The 22,165-nt window shown below is 38.6% G+C and overlaps 1 protein-coding gene across 1 annotated transcript in view; it reads right to left on the minus strand.

Annotated features, from left to right (window-relative positions):
• The window catches only part of Arhgap26 (Rho GTPase activating protein 26), a gene marked incomplete in the record, with an annotated part of 431,142 nt that overhangs the window by 258,245 nt on the left and 150,732 nt on the right, over positions 1–22,165 (minus strand). The window contains 1 exon segment of the mRNA XM_013512302.1: positions 10,495–10,573. Within this exon segment, the coding sequence (XP_013367756.1) occupies positions 10,495–10,573 (79 nt within the window).

Consider the following 22,165-nt stretch of genomic DNA (forward strand, 5'->3'; position numbering starts at 1 on the left):
ACATACTGAGCATGGATTCTCAATCTATATGCTTAATGATCTTACAGTCTACATGTAATGATCAGTATTCAAGGTACTGAGTCTATAGTAAAGAACACAAAAGTCAAGAACTTTGCCTTCATCATTTCTACTTATAGTAGTTCAATAATGACTAGAACCTAAGACATTCAAAAAATGAACTCAGTATTAGACTAGATAAGAAACCCTGCTTGACTTGTGCCTCCAAGCTAATTCAATAAACAGTGAGTCGTTATTATATTTCACAAGTGTTCATATATAGGCAACATTAACTACTGTATATGAAGGACACAACCAAGGCCTGTTCTCAGTAAGTCAGCATCTTCTGGGATGCAACACACAGAGGTATGAATGAGGTAGAGAAATAACCAAAACAAGGTATTATTATCCATCCAAATGCCTGCCTCCCATCACCATCAATGACCACAGAGAAAGATGACAGTCATCTCAGCATAGTGGTCTCAAGAGAGAAAGTTAAAAAGTACTCCAATATATATTTCAATGGTGTGCATCACCACCACTATCACCATCCCTAAAAAACTACACATCAGGCGCTGGGGATTTAGCTCAGCGGCAGAAGCGCCTGCCTGGCAAGCACAAGGTCGTGAGTTCGGTTCCCGGTACCGGAGAAAAACCAAAAAAAAAAAAAAACTACACATCAATTTACCCTGAGAACGATGATGATATTCTTAGTTTGAATGAGATAAAGCTTTTTATATCTATTGTGGAAATGAAACTAGTAATAACTGCAGAAGAGCATATTTCCACCTGAGGGGATGGTACTCGGTTTCCCTACTCCTTTCTCTATTTTTAAAAGTAAGGGGGTAGTGAGTGGGGAAACCTTGATCTTCTGGGCACTGGCACAAGACCACACATTGTGTGGAGCCATGGCAGCTGGCTGGGCGTGCTGGGGCAACAGTCCTTCTGCTCCACCTTTGACTGTGACCACTGGACTGCACGTCTGCACTGTGTTCTGGATAACCAAGAGGGAAGATTTTTTAAACCACACCAGAAAATGACTTTGCTTTTAGGATGTGTTTATTTGTTCTGGTATTTTCTTCTAGGGTCATGGGGCAGGATTTTTTGGAACACAACTAAAAAGAATGTGGTAACACTGGCATCCTGAGCCCTTCTGACTTAACCATGCTGGAGCCCAAGTCAGCAAACCCAAACATAATTTTTCAAAAACGCTTATCTTGTTCCACACCTCACCACAAAGCAAACAACCTAATTCACCGACTTCCTAATACTCAAAATGCCTCCAGGTCTTTCTGTCAACATATTTTTAAATACCATTTTTTTTTGGATCATGAACAAATTCTACTACCTTTTGGCTTTTAGAGTATAAGAACAAGCTATACAAATGGACCTAAGATCCAGCTCAATCATTTTTCAAATGAACAAAGTCACTCTTGAAAGATTTTTTTAATCAACCGCCTTTCCCACAGAACGGGAAAAAAAAATCCTGAAGCTAATCCAACCATAATCTCCACTTCCACAAATCATTGCTATACTGCCCCAGAGAGCTCCAACAGTCACTGGTGCTGCTGCTGTAGATGAGAGGTCATGCTGGGGAATGTCTATGAAGATCATATTATTGCCTCAAGTATCTTTAAACAAGAAACTCAGGAAAGATAATAAACAGAAAACGGCACAAGGAAAAATATATGATGTGAATTGACTGGATAGAAGACAAAATATTCAAAAGAAAGGGATGTATTCAGGAGTGCAGTTAGATAAAGAAATAACTTCAAACATTCCACAGCACAGTAGGATAACTATGGTTGGCAGGACCTCCGTATTGCAAAATAGCTAGCAGAGAGAATTCTCCATGTTCCCAACACAAAGAAGGGACACGTGTCTTAGGTGACAGATATGCCAATTCCCCTGATATATTCATGAAGCATTGCATGCATGTGCAGAAATTCCACAACGTAACCCAACAATATGTACATTTACATGTTTGTAAATTAAACATAAAAATATATTTTAAAAAAACAGAAATAGATATATCATGAGGAAATCTACATACCTGAAATTAAACATGTACCAGAGAATCTTTGAAAGAAGAAAAACATTAAGTGGTTTTAATTGTGGGATGCTGCGAGTTATTACCTAAAAAGAGAGAGAAAACTGGCAACAGTCCCCAAACATACTCCAAGGTAGGAATAGAGATAGGATGTTCAACTACATGGACATCAGCTGGTGGTAACGGTCCATTAAAAAGCCAAGCCACCATGTGAAACTCAATTGGGTCCTGACCAGAAAAAAATAAATAAATAAAACAGAAATATAGAAATATATATATTGATACAATATATATTTATATAAATATATAGATACATATATATAAATGGGACAATTGGTAAATTCTGAAATATATAATTATATTGTATCAGTGTAATTTCCTGGTTTAATAATTGCACAGTGGTTACGTAAGGCATTAATGTTAGGGTATCTGGGTGAAGGGTGCTTGAGAATTCTTTGTAATATTTTTGTAACTCTGAAATGATTTCAAAACAAAAAGTTCCATTTGTTTCAGTGAGCTTTTGCAAACAAACACACACACACACACACACACACACACACACACACACAGCCTCTGAAAAACTCTTAACTTGCCAAGATGTCATCTCCCAGATGGAGGAAACAAAACAGTGAACTCTTAACTTGGTCTTACTTCTGACTCAAGTGAACACTAACTGGTGATAGAGAGCTTCAGAGTTATAGCCTTACTCATGTCAACCTCGTCAGTGGAGGCTCGGCAGTAGTTCACATAGGACACGAAGGAGAGAATGGAACTTCTCTATTTTGGAAGAGAGAAAGGATAAGGAATAGAAAAAGGAAAAAAGCAAAACAGGCCATTGGGTTAATGAACTAGAGAGCAGGCCAACCAATGACTGTCTTCTAGGATAGGCATAGAGAGAGCGGGCATCTTCCATTGCTTCTCTGAGATGGAACTGCAGGTGGAAGGGCCAAGGGAGCACACACACACCAGCTGGAGGACCACATCCATGCCCGGGAGAACTGGGCCTCACAGCTCTGGCAGGGGTTAGACAGGAGGGCTCCTGGGGCGCCCTCAACAAGGATGGGTTGTTTCCTAATGGGGAGATGGAAGGACTTCAGCAGCGCCTGGGGACATCCAACACTGCTGACTGCTGCTGTTAGGGCAGAGAGGTGCGGGAGACCCATAGGCTCCCATCTGGATCAAGCAGCCTGCTGAGCCAGGACAACAGCTCAAGTGTGAGGGGGAAAGTGTGCAGCTGGAACATCCTCCATAACTCATTACCCAAACCTGACCAGTGGGCTGGACTGCTAGAAAACAAGAGAGGCCTGAAGGAACAAATTAGAAAAGTCCTACCAGTTAGGAAAAGATCACTGATCATTAGTGATGCATTAGGAGAAAGGATAGTACGTTGAGCTCTTAAAAGCAAAGCTAAGAAAAATGATGAGTATAATCACAAGAGCAGAAAACTGAAAAAGAAGTTAATATTATTTTACATGGCATAAATCACATACCAGGCACTGTCTTAAGCATTTTAACATACATTTTTGTGTGGAAAAAGAAGAAATATGAATGACCAATAAACCTGAGAAAGAATTTCAATCTCATTAGTAACTTACGAAATGGAAATGATAGCACAATACAATTTCTATCAGACTGACACACATATACACGAAAACTCAGAATACGCAACATTAAAACTATAGAGAAAAAGAGTACCTTCGTGTCTGGAATTTTTGATGCAGAGAATAATTTGGTAATATCTATTAAAATATTAAGTATACACCATCCAACGTACCAATTCAACTGAGTATGTATCTCAGGGGGAAAAATGCTCTAATAGCATAAAATAGTGAAATTCATAAAGAGATTTTCATTCCATCATTGTTTGTAATGAAGGGATGGAAAGCTGAAAACAATCTAATGTCAAAGACTTTAGATTTATTAACCTTAGTAAATTAAAGGTTTAATAATAAAGCCATATCAAAAGTTCTACAAAATAATTCATTTCTCTATTTCACAAATATATGGCCAATGCACAGAAGAAGCAGTGGAAGGACATATACTGCATTTGTAGGAAGAGGAAGGGACTTCTAAACTTTACAGCTACAATAGGGGTGGAAGGCTCTCCAAATCTAAGCACGACAGTATAATTGTAGCCAATGCCAATCACACAGGAAAAATCAGAGACATCTAAAAGAGTAAGTATAACTCACAGAGAGGTCTCCACTGTGTTTGTTACTTAATAACAAAATTAACACATGCTGACTCTGAAAAATTCAAAGAATTCAACAGCGAAGGCTCAAAGTTCCGCTCACAACTAATCCTACTCTCCAAAGGTTAAGCTAAACTAATAAAGACAAAAATAATGTCCAAAGGTTAAAAGTGGACATGTAATCCAATTTTAACTAAGGGGCCCAAGTCTATAAAGCCAGTGGTATGAAGATGGAGTCAGTAATGACCCAAGTTTTGCAGAAAATGCTAAATCCTACCAAAAGGACTTCTGTGCTATACTCAGACCCAAAAAATGAGCAAGGTAATGAAAATATTAAATAATATGGATTTATTAATACCCACAAAGGCAGGTGAGTATTATGATCAGAATGCCTGTGCTTCCCCAAAATTTATTATAATTGATGCATTAGGAGGCAGGACCCTTGGCAGTAATTAGGTCACCAGTCTGTACATGCACTCATTTGTGCGTGAGGAATTGTACAGAATAAACTTCGATTTGGTTTCAGAGTCGCCACAACCACAAACAGAACTGCGCCATCACCGAAATGGTGCTCTCCACTCCCACTGTCCCTGTCCCCTGGAAATCATTACTTTATTCTCCATTCCCATAACTGTCTTTTCAAGGGTGTTATAAAATGGAAACATATTATATATCCTTTTCAGGCTGACTTTTTTGAACTTGGCATAATGCCCTTGAGATTCACCCAACTGGTGTATAAATAGTTTCTTTCTATTGCCATTGTATGGATGTATCAGTTTATTTAACCAATTCTCCACAGAAGGACGTGTGCAGTGTTTCCAGTTTGGGGCTATTATGAAGAAAGCTGCTACAAAAATATGTTCCCAAGTTTCTGTATGAGCAAACTCTTTCCTTTCTCCGGGACATATGCCCCAGAGCAACTGCTGGGTCATATGATAGGTGCATATTAAATTTTATTAGAACCTGCCAAGTGACTTTCCAAAGTGGTGGTATCATTTTACATTCCCACCAGCAGAGTATAAGTGGATCCAGTTTCTCTGCAACCTCACCATCACTTTATATTTTCACTATTGTTAATTTTAGCTAATCTGATATGTTTGTAGAGCCAGCTCACTGTGGCTTCAGACTGAGCTTCCTAATGACTAATGATACTGAACATGTTTTCACATGCATTTCTTTTTGTCAACTGCATGTCTTTGCTGCAAAATGTTTCAAGTCCTATGTCCACTTCACACTTGGATGTTTGTTTTTAACTGTCGTAAGAGTCCTTTATCGGATATATGTTTTGCCAATATTTTGCAAATATTTTCTTCCACTTCATAGATTATCTTTTCATCCTTTTAACAAATGTTTCACACCCAGAGCAAAAGTTTTCAATTTTTCTGAAGAAAAATGTATCCATTTTTAAGTTTTATGGGTCATGCTTATGGTATCATATTTATAAATTCTTCACATAATCTTACATCCCAACAATTTTGTATGTTTTTCTAAAAGTTTCACACTTAAAGCTATGATACATTTTGAATTATTTTTGTTTAAGATATGAGCTTTAGATCAAGGTTCTTTAGGGGATGGTTATGGATCCATTATTTTAACAAGCACCATTTGTTCAAAAAAAACTCTTTCCTTCATTGATTCACTTTTGTGCCTCTGCCTAAAATCAACTGGGCATATTTGTGTTGAGTCTATTTCTAGGTTCTTTATTCTATTCCATTGATCCATATGTTTATCCTCCTGTCAATATCATAGTCTTGATTATTATAGCCATAAAGGAAGCCTTAAAATAGGATAGAATGATTACTCCCATTTCATTCCTTCTTTCAAAATTGCTTTAGCTCTTCTAGTTTCTGTACCTTTATATATAAATTTTACAATAAGTTTGCCTATGTCTACAAAAAAATCTTGCTGAGATTTTGATAGGAATTGCATTAAACCTATAGATCAATTTGGACAGAACTGACATCTTTACAATTCATGGATTCCTCCAATCTATGAATATAATATGTCTATTTATTTAGATCTTTCATCAGAATGCTGTAATTTCAGCATAAAATTAGATTTATACCTAAGTATTTCACTTTGGGAATTAGTGACTATAAATAGTGTTGTGCTTTCAACTTTGATAACCATATGTTTATAGCAAAGTTATGGAAATGTGATTGATGGGGGTGGGTATCATATCCTGTTACCAGGGTGATCTCACCTGCTAATTCTAGAAAGATTATTTTGTGTGGACTCTTCAGGATTTTCTACATAGATAATCATGTCATCTGTAAATAAGGGCATTTAAATTATTTTCTTAGACTACAACACCACCTAGGACTTCCAGTACCAAGGTGAAAAAGAGTGGTGAGACTGAAATCCCTGCTTGTCCCCAAGCTTAGGGAGAAACCATTCGTTGTCTTTCATGCTAAGTAGCATGTTTGCGGCAAGCATGCGGTTTTCACTCTTGGCTAAATATCAGAGAAAAAGCTCCCTGAATACAAAAATTAACATAATATAGGTCTTAGACTAAGAAGAAACTATATGCTTTTTGCCTACCTAGGATCTACCCTTACCCATATAACAATGCTTTTTCTGTCAGAGAAAGCCAATCTTCCCAATGCAGAGGACAAGTGTGTAAGATCTAATCATTGCATCTATCCCCATCCTCTGGACTAAGTATTTAGTTCGATAAAATTCAAATATGGAGCTTCTTTGGAATTATTGTGCAAAAGCTCTCTTTTCACAACACTTAAATCAGGAATCAACAATGGCCTACGACCCAAAACCATCCTGCCATGTGTTTTTATAAATAAAGTTTTATTGAAACAGCCACACCCATTTATTTATATATTGCACATGGCTGCTTCTGAGCCACATTAACAAAGCTGAACAGCTACAGCAGTTACTACATGGCCCACAAAGCCTAGAAAACCATCTACCCAGTTTCAGAAAGTTTGTTGGCCCCAGATATTAATAGTAAGATGTAAGCCTGAATAGTTAGGAAGCATCTCAACACTTCCTGGAAGGAACATATTGGAAAGTGAAGCCAGTACAAAAGAAGAAACCAACTCCAAATATTATGTAAGTTACTCAGTTTGGACTGGCCAGAAACTATTATACCCTAACATTTTTCAGTTACATAACCTGATTAACCTAGCTTTTTTTCAAGAAAGTTTGAACTGGATTTTCCTCATTTCAACAAAAATAATTGAGATTTGCTACACAGATAAAATCCACAATGCTCAATGTAATACCATGCCTCTAATTTCTCCCTCTAATATGTCTATCAATACTAAATAAGGCATTCAATATTTCATTAGACTAGAATGTGACTGTGTTCCAAAAAAACTGATTTATGTAACAGTTAATTAAAAGGTTAAAAAAATCAACTGATTTGGAGTTCATTTAGGGTTTTGTCTCCCCTAACTAACTATCCTAAGGTGCTACTGAACAAGAAAAAAACAAAAAGAGTAGAAACCAAACCTGATCTTTAACAGTCAATAACCTGTCACAGGACAACTGAGATAAAAGTATAAAAACAGAAGGGAGGTGCCCCATTAATATCCCTAATACAAGGAAACTGCTCTAAGACTAGCAAGAGAAAGAACTAACTAATGAAAGCCAAAACTCCCAAGGGAACAGACTTAACTAATTAGGGAGATAGTGATTAACACTGGAGCTGCTAATTGTTGACTGGGCGTATATCTCCAGCAATGTTCCCTAGAGGCTATCAGCAATGGGAGAGAAAAATTACACCTAGTGTTTCTGTCAATTATGCAGCCATCATTTGCCTGTGTTTATCTGCCTCTTTAGGAAACTAAAAAGCTCTTGGTAGTATGGTTTTCAATGCAAGGTACATGTTCCTGTGAGGAAATAATTTTATAACATGGCTAGACATAGAATTGTTTTGTGTTCAAATTTGTTTTTATATGTACATTCTGGAGTGAGGAGATTTTTTTCAACAGTGCACTTTCCATCCACAGAAGCCAGATGTTAATCTACGGGAAAACTGAGTGGTTAGTAAGAGCCCAATTAGACACAGACAGAGAACAAATATCAAGTGGTAGCAAGGGGTGGAAGAGGAAGCTTAAAATGGGGTTAATGAAGCAGTTTTAGAACTCCAGCAGATTAGGGGGAAATGGTAGAGGGACTTTTTAACCCGTATCAAGAATAGCATGTTATGACAAGGTTTTTCATCCTGGGTATTTCTTCCCTTATGTGTTTGAAAGGTTAGTCTAGAAAGTCAGAGGAAGTATGTAAAAATAATGGAGCAAGAATTCTTATATAGCAAGTTGACAGTGTATCTCTACTAAAGGTGAATAACAAATACATCTAGGGACAAACACGAGTTCAAATTCTACCTGTACCACAGTGGAGGACATCTACTCTTCCTGTAGTTGCGCTGGATAGTGGTGGGGTCACACTGCCTACAGGCACTCTAGATTTCCCATTCTCCACTGCACATAGACATGGCCAAATCATTGTCTGGGCCAATGGAAGTGACGTGTGCACTTCTGAGTCCTTCCAAACGTTTGCCCTGGATGCTTTCAAGCCCACCTTCAGGTGGAAAATGGCAATAACTACAGCAACCTGGTAAGTCATGGGTTGAGGATGCCAGCACGACCCTGCCGGGCATGGGTCATTCTGCCCATTTCTGGGCTCTGAGAGATGAATATGCATCTGTCTTCCCTAAATTACTATACTGTGGAGTTTCTTTATTATATAGCAACCTAGCTTGTACCCTACTATTCAGCCACTTAGTATATGTGCAACTTGGGACAAAAGGTTTAACTTCTCTAAACCTCAGTTACCTCATCTATAAAGTGAAATCATAGCACTTATAAAGTGCTAAAAGAAATGAAATTAAGAGATGTAATATGCCCACTCCTGCCCCTAACACACACAAATGCACACTAAAGTGCTTAAACTAATGGTAGACGACGCTAGCAAAGATGAAGACTTTCCAGAAGCTGCTTTTGAAGGCCTCTGGTACCAAACAACAGTTGTGCCCCCAAAATCCTAAAAGCAGAAATGTGCACCTGCTTTTGAGAACATCTCTACAGGTAGCAACATATTTAAAGAAAATTGAGGATGTCTTACATTTTAGTCCAGGAAGAGAATTAAGATTAAACAATATTTCATTATAGTTTAGCCAGCTGTACTTGTCTTTAGATAGTTCTTTAAAACCTGCTCTATATTAAATATTGTGCTAACAGTACTTATTTGTCTATACTTAGTTGATTGAATCAAGTCCTTCATTTCTGTGGAAGATAGCTGAGGAGAAAAGTACATTAATCTGTGTTGATAGATTACTTCACCAGGGTGGGCTGAGGAAGAGACACATACACAAATCCATATCATCTACACTGGATGTACAGAGTCCTACAGTTAGTGGAAGCCAGGACCTGCTTTTCCCTTGTAAACATCCCCAATTTGATAGTGCTTTTGTCAGCAACAGTTATTGGCCTCCCAGCCCTGTAGAGTCTTTCTATCTTTTATTGGTGAGACATGGCTAGATTGTAAAGTACTTTTAGAATTTTTGTAACCTTGAGATTCGTTGAGTACTGGGGTTGAGATCCTTAGCACCAAGATAAGAAGACTGTTCTGGGACTTTCCCCTGGGCTTTCACGTGGGTTTTTACATGCCACAAGATGCAAAAAAACCACAAGATTACATCATCCAGCTGAGGCCAGCAACTCTGAAATGGGAACACAGATCTTATCACCAGGCTTAACTCCTTCCACTGACCTTAACAATGTCCTGCTGCTTATAATGAACTATAAGTCACTATGGAAAGAGGAGACCGAATGAGAAGGCGATGATGAGAGATGCTGCACAATCTGTATAAGCTTTTGCAATTCTTTATCCCATTAAAATGGGCTTGAAATAATGATCTGTACCCTACTTCATGAAGGCATCATATGGTCAGTAAACAAAACTCAGTAAGCCAGATTGGATTCTACCTCCTTTTAAAAACCTAGGGGCATTACACCTGCCTTTTCAAAAGGCAATCTTAGTATAACATCATGCAGAACTTCTGCCTTAGGATTGAGAGGTACAAGTTCCAGAACTATATATACACAATAGTAGTAGTAATAGTATTAGGAGCAATAGTTATTACCACAAACATCACTTTAGGAATAAAAAAATACCACTGGTACTGGTCTCAAAGACTAAGGCTTCAGAGCAGCAGCAAAAATTATTGCACTAGGGAACCAACAAATAGTTCAGGATCTTTATTCTTGCTCTACTTCCCTGAATTGTTACTTACAGGTTCCCGGCCATCCATGGCTTCCATCCAGAGCCTCCGGTCCTCTTCTGACAATGCCTGCATAGTGATAACCCCTGGCCTGTGGAGAAAGGAAGGACATGGATATGAACCCAGTGCCACAGGGATAGAGATTGACAAAGGTAAACCATAAAGAAATACCCAATCAACGCTGTGAGAGGTCGCTGAAGTCAACAACACGAAGAAACACACATCACTTGGCTTTTCTAGCCAGCTTCCTGTTTCAGAAAGCAAAGCTACCTTCCCAAACCCCACTCCCTAAGCGAACCTCCCTTAGAGAGGCAAGAAACAAGAGACAGAGGTAAGGAACACACATGAGTAATGTGATTCCTTTCGATGTTGTTCATTCCTTGAAATCTCATTCATCTCTATTCTCCAAAATACTTAACACAGTGTTTACTCACAGGAGGAACGCAATAAACACCTATTATGAACTGAGTTACTGCACTCAGGAAAAAAAAAAAAAAAAAAAAAAGAGGGAGAAACAGCCAAGCTAGAAGCCTTTCAGTTTCCTAATATCTAGTTCATTGCTTCTAAACTGCTTTTAACAGGGAGATGTTTTATGGAGTTAATCAGCTTTGTAATTATGGTTATATTGAGTATATGTAGTTGTGTGGGTTTTTTTTAATGAATATTTACCATATCAGGGGGTAAGCGCGTTATGGAAACTTGGTCTTTTCACGCTGACTAAAATCTACTTGCTCTTTACAACTAAACATAAACCCTCCAGAAAGCAAACATAATATCAAGTGGTATTTGTGGAGTGCCCATTATGAATAGTAGTCCACAAGAAAAAAAGACTGTGCCATAAAAATGACCTCAGGAGAAGGTCATATGCTAATCAAAACAGGCATTCTTTATTTAAGGTCCACAGATGGATCCCAGATTGTTCATTAACCACTTCCCTTTCAAATACATGTGTGGTTTTCTGGTAAAATAATTCAAACTGTCCAGATTCTCAGAGAGGACTGCTATCCTTAAAAAGTGAAGAATTACTGATTTTAACTGTCATATTTAAAGTCTGAAAAACTTGAAAAGGTAGGAGGAGATCTACTGAGTGAGAACTAAAATCTGATTGCCATCAAATCCATGAATCCTGCTGAGGATTCTGAACCAGACTAGAACCACACAAACCTGTTTATTCTCACCTACCTACAATCCCTACACTTGGCTGATTTCCACAGTTCTAAGATAGGCCTGTTTATGTTTAACCTATTTTAAATACCACATCTACATCTTTTCCTTGGTCATCTCTCAACATCACCTAAGGAAAAACATTTTTAAAGATGTGAGCATGTAAGTACAGAGGGTTGGGGATATAGGGACCGCCAGGGTGGGGGTTCAGATGCAAGAGTGTAGGAGGGGATGTGCGTGAGAGAGCAGGTAGTGTGTGAGGGTGGGAGAGACCCTGTGATGGGCACTTGGCACTGACATCACAACACAAAGAAAACTCCAAATATGGAATAACTCCTCTCTCCACAAGCATCTGCAAGGCCTCTGTCTCCTCTTTTAGATATTCTTATTCTCAGACTCAAATGCCCATTTCCTACCATCAGTCTATGGAGTGTGCTAGATTCCCTGTGTGTCTCCAGACTGTGCCGACAGCCATGGCTCCACAAACTACCCTTGACATGGGGACATGGTGGATTGATTCTCCTCTTCCACCTTTCAAAAAGCCAAGCATGTAACTTTGAAACTGATGGCTTTGCAACTACAGGCTACTGCAAAACTCTCCAGTCTCTGAACCTGGATTTTTGTTATTCAAGGTCTTTTTACCTCTGTACCTGCTTCCAAATTAGCTAGTCCAGTAAATTGGAGATCCCCAACTCTACCTTTCTGAATCTGAACTTCTTGGCTGGATCTCTACCAGCTCCCCAGATGATTCCTACACACAGTTATGTCTGAGACCCATGTCCTGGCTTCTTGCCCTATCCCCCTCTTTTCTTTTCTGGTGCCCTTGCTCTGGCAGAAAGTTAGCCCTCCCTCTACACTGGGGTCATGGAGCCAACATGTCTTCAGTTCATTTCCTGCTAGGAAACAGTTTGAGCACAAGAGTCGCCTAAATACCAAGATCTCTGGGCCCTCACAGATGTCACATCAACTTCATGGCACACTGTGAAATTTTCACTCAGAGCCACAAAGAGGAAGTTCAGACAAACTCAGAGGGTGTGAAGGGTGGGTCCCTCGGCCTCAGTAACTGGGAAGGTCAACAGGATCTGTTTTTATTTCAAGAAAATTTATCAAAATACAAGGTTTTTCCAGATGTGGCCTTGTTCTCTTTTGAGGGTAGAGTGTGGGGGTGGGGTGGAAGATGGTGGATAAAGTGGATCTGACATGTTCAGTTTTAGTTCTATGCCAGGTCACATAATCTTTTCCTGGACCTCATGGACATACATGTGGATGCAGTACCATTCTTTTCTAGGCATCTAGAAAACACCCATTTGTTTCTTTTCCTTTCTTATAATTGAAATCACAATTATACAAATCTTTTCTGTGTGAATTTCCTATAACCAAGGTGAAAGGGTCAATATTCTTTATTTTGGAATTAAGCAATAACCTTTTTTTTTGGTATTTCACTTCCCTATTCCCCTACTAACCACCATCCTTCAAAACAAAATAAATCAGCAAAACTTTCAATGACCCTATACTCTCCATACAGGTCTCTATAAGACAGCATACTTTCATACTTTCTCCTATTGTTGGTTTACTTTACACTTGAAGTATACATGTTTTTTGACAGCAAAAACCATGGGGAGGGGATAGATATAGAATGAGGTAGGAAAATATAAAACAATGCAAGAGAAATGGAGTAAATGACCAGGGCTCTTTCTGGCTCTACAAAGAATCATTACCTTATTAGACACTATAATAACAGAACAATGGCAATAGCCCAGAACTGTGTATGGGTAGCTGTGTTTAGCAAGTTACAGAACCAGGACATGAGCACAAGAAATCCATCTCTTAACCCTTGTGCAAAATGGCATGGCTAATGTGAAGGTCCCATTGACCCCAGGAGCTCATGTTGACCACCCAAGTCCTCTAGTGTCAAAACTAACCAACCACTCCTGCAATAACTTAATGGGCCCCTGCACAGGATCAAGTGAGATGGAAGGACAAAGAGCTCTGTAACCCTAAAGTTCTTCATAAATACGAAAGCTCAGAATACCACTCTGAGTGACAATCCAAAAAAGCAGGAATTCATATCACAAACGTATACCAATTAAAAAAAAAGAATCCATCAGCACCCAGTGTGACTGGGGCTTATATCTTCTACAGAACTGGTTCTCCACTTTTTTTCTATCTCAAAATGTTCAAGAGATGGAAAGGCATTGGGTTTTTTTTTCCCCTGAGAACATAAAAAGCACTAATCATAAAGAAAAAAATATTGACAATTTGAACTTCATCAAAATGAGAATTTGTATTCATCAAAGGATAATATTAAACTGGGTGTAGTGGCCCACACTGTAATCCCAGCACTCTGGGAGGCTGAGCTAGGAGTACTGCAAGTTTAAGCCCAGCCTTGACAACTCAGCAACTAAGATCCTGTCTCAAAATAAAAATAAAAATAGGCTAGGGATGCAGTTTAGTGTAAAGGCCCTAGGTTTAATCTCCTTTATGCCTCCCCCCACCAATATTAAAATAATGAAAAGGAAAACAGGAATAAGAGAAGGTAATTATAATAAATATCTCCAACAAAACTCACATCCAAAATATGTGAGGAATGCCTACAAATAAATAGGAAAAAAATGAACAATCCAACTCAGTGGAAGACTTACTCGGAAGCTCATAAAAGAGGACATTCAAACAGCTACCAAGCATAAGAAACAGGAAACCAAAATGTTATTCATTAGGGAAATGTAATTAAAACCACAATGAGATACAACAAATACTCTCCTAAGTATGTGAATGAACAAATACTCTCCTGAGTTTAATAAGACCACCAATACCAAGTAGCAGCAAGAATGTAGAGAAAATGGGACCTATAGATTGCTGGTGGGAGAAGAAACTGATAAAAACCACTTTGGCAATATCTACTAGAATTAAACATGTGACCTAGCAATTAATTCTACCTCTCATATGTCCCTAAGCTTATGTCCACCAAATGGCACACTCTAGAACATTTGCAGTTTTATTCATAATTGCCCCAAACTGCCTCAACAACAAAAATACCTACCAATAAGAGAATAAAGCACTGAACATTTAAACAACGGAACACCATTCAAAAACCAAAAAAAAACCAACTACTTCTATATGCAACCTCAATATGAATGAATCTCACAGACATAATGTGGAAAAGAAGTCAGACACAAAAGACTACACACAGTATGGTTCCAGTTATATGATGTTCAGACACTTGTAAAACACCTCCATGGTGGCAGAAGTCTGAAGAATGACTGTGCTGGGGGAAGGATAAGGGTGATGTCTGGGGAAAGAGCATAAAGGAAACTTTGGGGGTACAGATGTTCTATATCTTGATCTGGGTGGTTACACAGGCACACATGAGTGCGCAAGTGTGTGTAAAGTCATTAAAATATAGACAAGATTCTACTGTGCATTCCACTGTGACTACATCTCAGTTAAAAAAACTGTTTTAAATACTCAAGAGATGGGACTTCTTGCCAGTAACTTAGCCTTACTATTTATCCTAACTCTAGTACTTTCCAGCTGCGTGGTCCTGGTGGACAAGCAACTGAGCTCCTCGATGTTACTCTTACAACCTGCATTTTTAAGAAGAGCAGCATAAAGCAGTTCAATTACTTGTGGGCCAGGATATCAGGGTTAAAACTCAGGGTATGATATAAAAATTAGATGAGAAGTGTATCCAACTTTTCAAAGTCTCAGGCACAGAGCAAAAACTCTAAAAACCTGCCATTATCACAGGGGCAAATGGGGGATGGAAAAGATAGGAAGTACTGAGCAGGGTCAAAACTATGGCTGCAAATTATTTTAAAAATAAAAGAAACAACCCACATGCCCTGCTAACATACAGGACCTTACCAGCAAGACACTCACACACAGCACCGAAAATCACACCTCCACCACAAAACACCCAGCTGAGGAGGGCTAAAGGAACACACCAGCTCTGACATCAGGACCATTTTCTTTTTCCTACTTAGTAATCATCAAAGTTGCCCTTTTAAATGAATGTCTGATGACTGATAAAGACACAGAGGGTCTAACAAATTCTAGAAAATCTGCCAAGGAGTTCCCTCTAGTTGCCAGAGAGAAGGAGCAAACAATTTAAAAATCCTTCTAGAGCTCAAACCTAAGACTGTTCTTAAAATACAGCACTTCTTTTTCTCTCTGAATAGGCCCTTGGTTAGCGATGAAGCTGGATTAGCTCGAGAAGCATGAACACGGGTCTGCAATTTTCTCGGAGCTGCTGCACTCCCACTGCAGGGGCAATGTAAGCAACAGGTCAAGCTGCTGCCCACCACCATTATTTCCCCCAGTGTGGCTCCCGATAAAGAGCCCAGGAAAAGCAGCCCATTACTTAGGAACACATTCAGGATCCTTGGAACCTGATGTCAACTCCCACCTCCTCACTAGCCAAGAGCAAGCAGAAGCACAACCAGCGCTGACTCCAGGGTTCCTCGACAGCCTTCCTGCTCTAATCTTACTCCTGAATCTAAGTCAACAATGGTGATCTCAGTAGTTTGGCAATTCACCCACTTCCTATTGGACAAGGAAATGCTAGAACTAACTCCACCCCGCTGAAACAAACACTCAGAATCTAACAGTACTGTTCTTTCTAAATCAATCTCCAAAGATGTGGGGTTTATTCATTCACCAGACTATAAATCCTCACTTGAAAAGAACTTATTCCGTTACTTCTATCAGTACTACTATACACTTAAGGGTCAAAGTTCAGAATAAAACAAGGGCTATAGCATCCACAGAAACATGTTCTCACAGTCTGTGTGTGACACCTACCCCACTATGCTTATGTAGGATGACAGGGAAATGAAGGCTTGAGGAAAAGATTAAAAACCCACAAGAGAAAAGAGTTTGCAGTAAGTGCCAGGGAAAGGAAGTAGCCCTTTGTTTTTAAAGCACTATTGAGAAAACGGATTTCTAACAGCTCCTGGACAAAGGTTAAGGTTCAGGATGTCTTCACTTACACAGAAATGACCAAAGCCATGGAGAATAATCTTGGAGAATGACATCTTTTCCACACTTGTTTATGAAATTACAGTCTCCAATGACTACAGAGAGCAGGTAAGTAAGCCAAATGAGAGAGAATGGATAAGAAATTCTTTGTGCCCTAAGGAAAATAGGCTTGGTTTCATTTTCCTTAAAACTTGCAGCCTTTTGATTTTTCTTTTGTGCTTCACTTTTTGACAGAGACACAGGGACAAAGAAGCATTTCCCCTCAAGACACATAGGCAGCTGACACCCCTTATCCTTTGCTATGGTAATCTGGGTGAAGCACAGGTAAGAGAACAAAGATAGTGAGAGAGACACCAGAAGTTGCAAACTGCCTGCCCTCAAATCATAGATAAACTTTTTTGAAAGTTTTCATATGCCAAGCACTGTGCTAAGAACTTTACTTGAATTATCATTTATCACTATAGTTGTATGAAGTACTACCACGTGGCTCTCTTTAAAAGTGGAAAAAAGCAAAACATGAATCTCAGAGCAATTAGTTGCATGATGTCACACTGCTATTATGTGCCAAAGCCTGAACTTGAACCCAGGTGTGCCCGACTCTGAAGCAAGCCCATAAGGGTAACCACAATGGTATACCGACCCAAGCGCATGCAGCATATCTGTGCTGGGATTCCTTCAAGAAGACAGCTCATTAGAGAGAGGAAGTCCCCTCCCACACATACATTAAGAACTGTAGAGGCAGCTCCTAATCAATTATTTCGAAAAGATTTGACTCTAACAAATGAATGAATCATAATCTATTAATGCCCACAGCACTGACCTCTTGGGAGGGAAGGTCCTAAAATAATTAGGATTATTTCAATAATAATAGTCTAAAGAGTAAATACCACCAAACCCTATCAGACGATTTCTTACAGTTTTATTTTAAAAGAGACTGCTACCATAAAATATTCAGAAGCCTTAGCAGAGAAATCTTTGGCATTTTAAACTGCACAGTTCTTAAACATACCATATTGATGGAGTGTCTATTATGTGCCAGCCATGAAAGTATCAGGGATGTAGAACTAAGGAAGTTTTAACAGAACGCACTAGGAGAAAGCATTATTGAATGATGGGACGAATAAGACTCAGGGGGAATGCAAATACTTGTTACTATTATTGATAACAAGCAAAATATATCTTTTGGTTGGTAACTTTTTTTCATGTTCACTATCTGTCTTATAAATAGAAATGTTTAAGTGAAATTTACTGGCTGAACTGTTTCCTCTCTGGATTTATATAACAGAAAAATGTTAGATTTTTTTAAAAATTAACTGATTCTGTGTTTAGAAATTGGTAAATAAATTGGTCTACCCTATCAATAAAACTCCAAATTACACTATGTTAAAGAAAAAAAAAAACAAAAACAAAAACAAAACAAAACTAGTTGCCTTAGTCACCCTCTCATCAAACCCATTCACCGCTACATCACGTTCTTCATCAGTTAAAACAGAATCAAACAGTAAACACTCCCTCAATTAATTAGAAACAAAGAAACCCAAAACGCTCAATGACGAGGTCTCACTACATGAATTCTAAAGACTATAAGAACTTGCCTGGAGCTTATTTTACACAACATTCAAGAAGCAATTCAGAAAGCATGGTATCTTCCCTATTCAAATCATGGAAGTCAGAACACTGTAACACCCTCTGAGGAAGGAAAAGCCATTTCCTGCCTGAAATGTCAATGGCACTGAGTCCAGCACTCCAATCCAACCAGCAGGAAGGCAAAATCAAATATTATTCCAAACACAGGGCAAGAAGGGGAGGGACAGGAAGTTTGAAACCAGGAAAAATGGATTCATCTGTTACACAAGATAAAGGTACAGTGCACCAAGACAGAAAAATAGGCCCACCTAACTTTCAGCACACGCTGTATAGTGGAATCATGCATCTGTTACGTTCACCATCCTCAGATGGTCCCTTGTAAATTATTAGTTCAGAAGGCCAGATAGACGGCAATGTTTAAACAGAGACCCAGCTAACACATTTGCTTTTTCAGGAAAGAGGTATGAATGATCCATGAAAGGGTGGGAGGAAAGAACTTCTAGAAAAAAAACAAATCATTTAGAATACCTTTTCCTAAGGGAGTAATATACACATGGTAATCATTTCTGCATAAAACACACAATCACATACACACTCCTCAACTGTTGATGTATAAAGGACAGCTCATTTTCAACTTGACCATGTAATACACTAGTTACTAATACATATACAAAACTGCCATCTAGAGGCTGAATGCTGAAACAAAGTCTGTTATATAACATGAGTCTTTCCGGAAAACAGATAATCTCACAGTCACACATTTTCATAAAGACACGCAAACCAAGTACATGCACACATATCACATACCAAGCCAAAAATCATAAAATCATTTTATGTTAAAATGAGTATATTTTCCTTTTGCAATCATAATTTGGAGGGGGTATAAAACTTTATCTTTTATAGGAAATGTGTACAAATAAAAGGTTACCACATGCATAATTAAGACAGAATGTTCCCTTAGCAGGCCCTTTGCATGTATACTTCCAATGCACCTGCATTCACTCTTATAGAGCACTGAAAAGTTGGGACACTGTAAGATAATAAGCAGGCTCAGAGCACCACCCAAGCTAAAGTTCACTGTAAGAACAATTACTAGGATTTAGGATATAAAACTAAATAAATAAAATGCGAAGGCACAACCCTTCCAGACATAGTACTCCATCAGAGATCAACATTACTGCAGTCTATCTTCAGAATAATTCTGTAAGGCAGTTATAAGGAGCCCTATCTTACAGATGTGGTTAAACCGCTGGCCAAGAGTCACACAGCCAGTAAAGGACTGCTGCCTAATTGAAACTTACAGTTTCTTTGATCTTTTACCTGCAACACTCAGCCTGCTATAAAAACATACTTGAAATGAGCATGCTGATGGACTGGCTGGAGAGTTCTGGAAGACTTTTTAGATCTTCCAAAAATCTTCCTAGCCTTTACTATTCTGAATTTAACCAATCCTCTATTTTCCTGGAGTTTTCCCTCCTACCTATACTAACATGTAAGTTATATATGCACTTGCCAAAATTTTAGTTTAATTAGCAACTGATTTGATTAAGCTCTACTAGTCTCTTCAAAGTCCCAAAGGAAAAGAACAAAATAATATATCTCAAAATTGCATCACCATAAAAAAACTGAACTGACTATAATGGCAAATGCCTATAATCACATCACTCAGGAGGTTAAGGCAGAAAAATCACCATTTCAATGCCAACGTGGGCTACACATCAAGTTTGACGCAAGCCTGAGATATATCCTAAGACCTTGCCTCAAAAAACAAAAAAAGAAAAAAATTTTAAAAAGAAAAACCACATGCACATAGTACTGTATTAAGAACTGTGTATAAGGTCACTTAAGACAATCAGAAATGAACAGAAGTAAGAAAAATATACCTAGTTAAAAACCCAGCCAATGAATACAAAAAAAGGTCATCGCCAGGCAAACACAGGGTAAGTGGTGGGAGGAAAAAGACAGACTGACAGTAGATATGCTAGATTGGTGTTACAGGCAGCTAAGTTAGATATAAATATTATAGGCAGTCAGATACAGCTAGGCCCTGGAAGAAGCCAGAGCAGAAGACAAAATACCTTGCAACTGTGGGTGAGACAGGCACCTCCAGCTGTGGGCCAGACCTCAAGGCAAAAGATAAAACAAATGCACCCACATATTTCCTAAGGATAAACATCAGGGATTGACATTCTAAATAGGTATTGATTACCTTAAAAAAGTCAGGAAGAGTCAGTAACCCAATCCCCTACAGGAAAAGCCCCTGTTTTGTGTTCACGTCTGCTTGCTAGGTGACTTGTTTCTCCATTTGAACTCGATTTAATCAGTTTTACCTGAGCAATTATACTCATAATCTTATTGGTTGACCATAGTTTTGTCCCACCTCATGCCCACCTTGGACCTGCCTCATGTCATGGACTTGCTCTATAAAAATCCCTAGAAAAGGCAGAGTCCTTGGCAACCCACTCGGGACCCCTTCTGTCTCTCTCAGATAGAAGCTTTCTTTCCCCCAATAAATATATTCTGCTCTTAACCTCTGTTCTTCCTAAAATTCACTTTTCGATTTTAGAGAACACGAATTCATCCCAGACATCTAGCACGTTGGGAGTTTCTTTCCCCTCTGTCATTGGCACTGGCTCAGAGGAGAGCAGTCTCCCTCTACCTATTACAAGCTGACAAAAGGAGGACTTGAAAGAAAATTAGATGCGGCTTTAAGAAAGAGAGATCAACAAATTCATAGAGCTTCATGAATATTATATCCCTCACTGTTAGAAGGCTCTACTATATAATTAAGCTCAATAAACAAGGCAGGAAGCAAAGAAGGAGAAAAGTTCGGGGTGTTCACTCATGCTATCAATCTCTGTAGGAACAGAAGAGTTAAGTCTGCCTGGCTATCACATTCTCTCATGGCACCCTGGCTCCCCGGGTTTGTTAGAACACTTAATAGCATGGATTTTATACCTAAATTGCTTGAATATTTGTACGTGTTTGTGTGTGCATTCTACAGCCGAAGGGAGGTAGCATGAAAAAATCAACTATTCTTGTCCTGGCCCTATTCCACACCTAGCCCAAAGGACCCTGGCCACTTCTAACAACTTAGCCATTGCTGCCCAACCTGGACAGTGTCAATGCTGGGCAAGGGGCATTTAACACCCTGATTTTCATATGGATGGACTTTTGTTGGAGTCAGCTAGTTCCAGGGAAAATATAAAATCTTCTAATTGTTTCCTTTCCCCCAAGTATAAACACTGCCTCTCCCAAGATACTATGCTGATCCAGTGAATCAAAAGCCTTTTGTTTCGACTATTTTCCATATGTTTTAATGGCCCCTCCTGAAAAACATTTGGAAGAAAATATCCATGTGTCACATACATCTGTGAGAGATTTTTGTGAAAAATAAACACATCCAGAGATACTGGAAAAATGACTTCCACTATGGTTCTTTAGCTTAAACAAATGTTTCCCTACATTTGCTCATTAATTTCCATAAGATAATAGTTAATTATTCAAAGTATTTCCATAGAGTTAATTATTCAAAGTACTTGAATTCAGACACCAGCAAGTATTACCAATTCACACAACAATTCATAAAAAGGGTTTTTTATAAGATATAGCATCTTTCCACCTAGAAATTTTACACTAAACTCTCAAAAAAAGTTGTCATACATTAAAGAAAAAATGATAGGTCTAGTCACTTAACCAATGTAAAATATAAACCTCAAAAGCAGGGTCTAGGGTAAAGTAATAAAAAGACACCAAAGAATGCTTCCTTATGAAGGTATAAAAGAGGTGATTTTTCTTTTAAGTTAATAAAGGCTTAGGCTACCACTACAAAAGAAGGATGAGGATAATAATACTATCAACAGGAGTAACTAGAATAAGGAAGGTAATTTACGTGAATGGTGTTGGGCATTCCATCTAAAAGACCATCAGGATCCTGCTTTGCTGGGAGTCTCCC

Source organism: Chinchilla lanigera, unplaced genomic scaffold, assembly GCF_000276665.1.
Source record: "Chinchilla lanigera isolate Chin_1 unplaced genomic scaffold, ChiLan1.0 scaffold00014, whole genome shotgun sequence".
Lineage (NCBI taxonomy): Eukaryota > Metazoa > Chordata > Mammalia > Rodentia > Chinchillidae > Chinchilla > Chinchilla lanigera.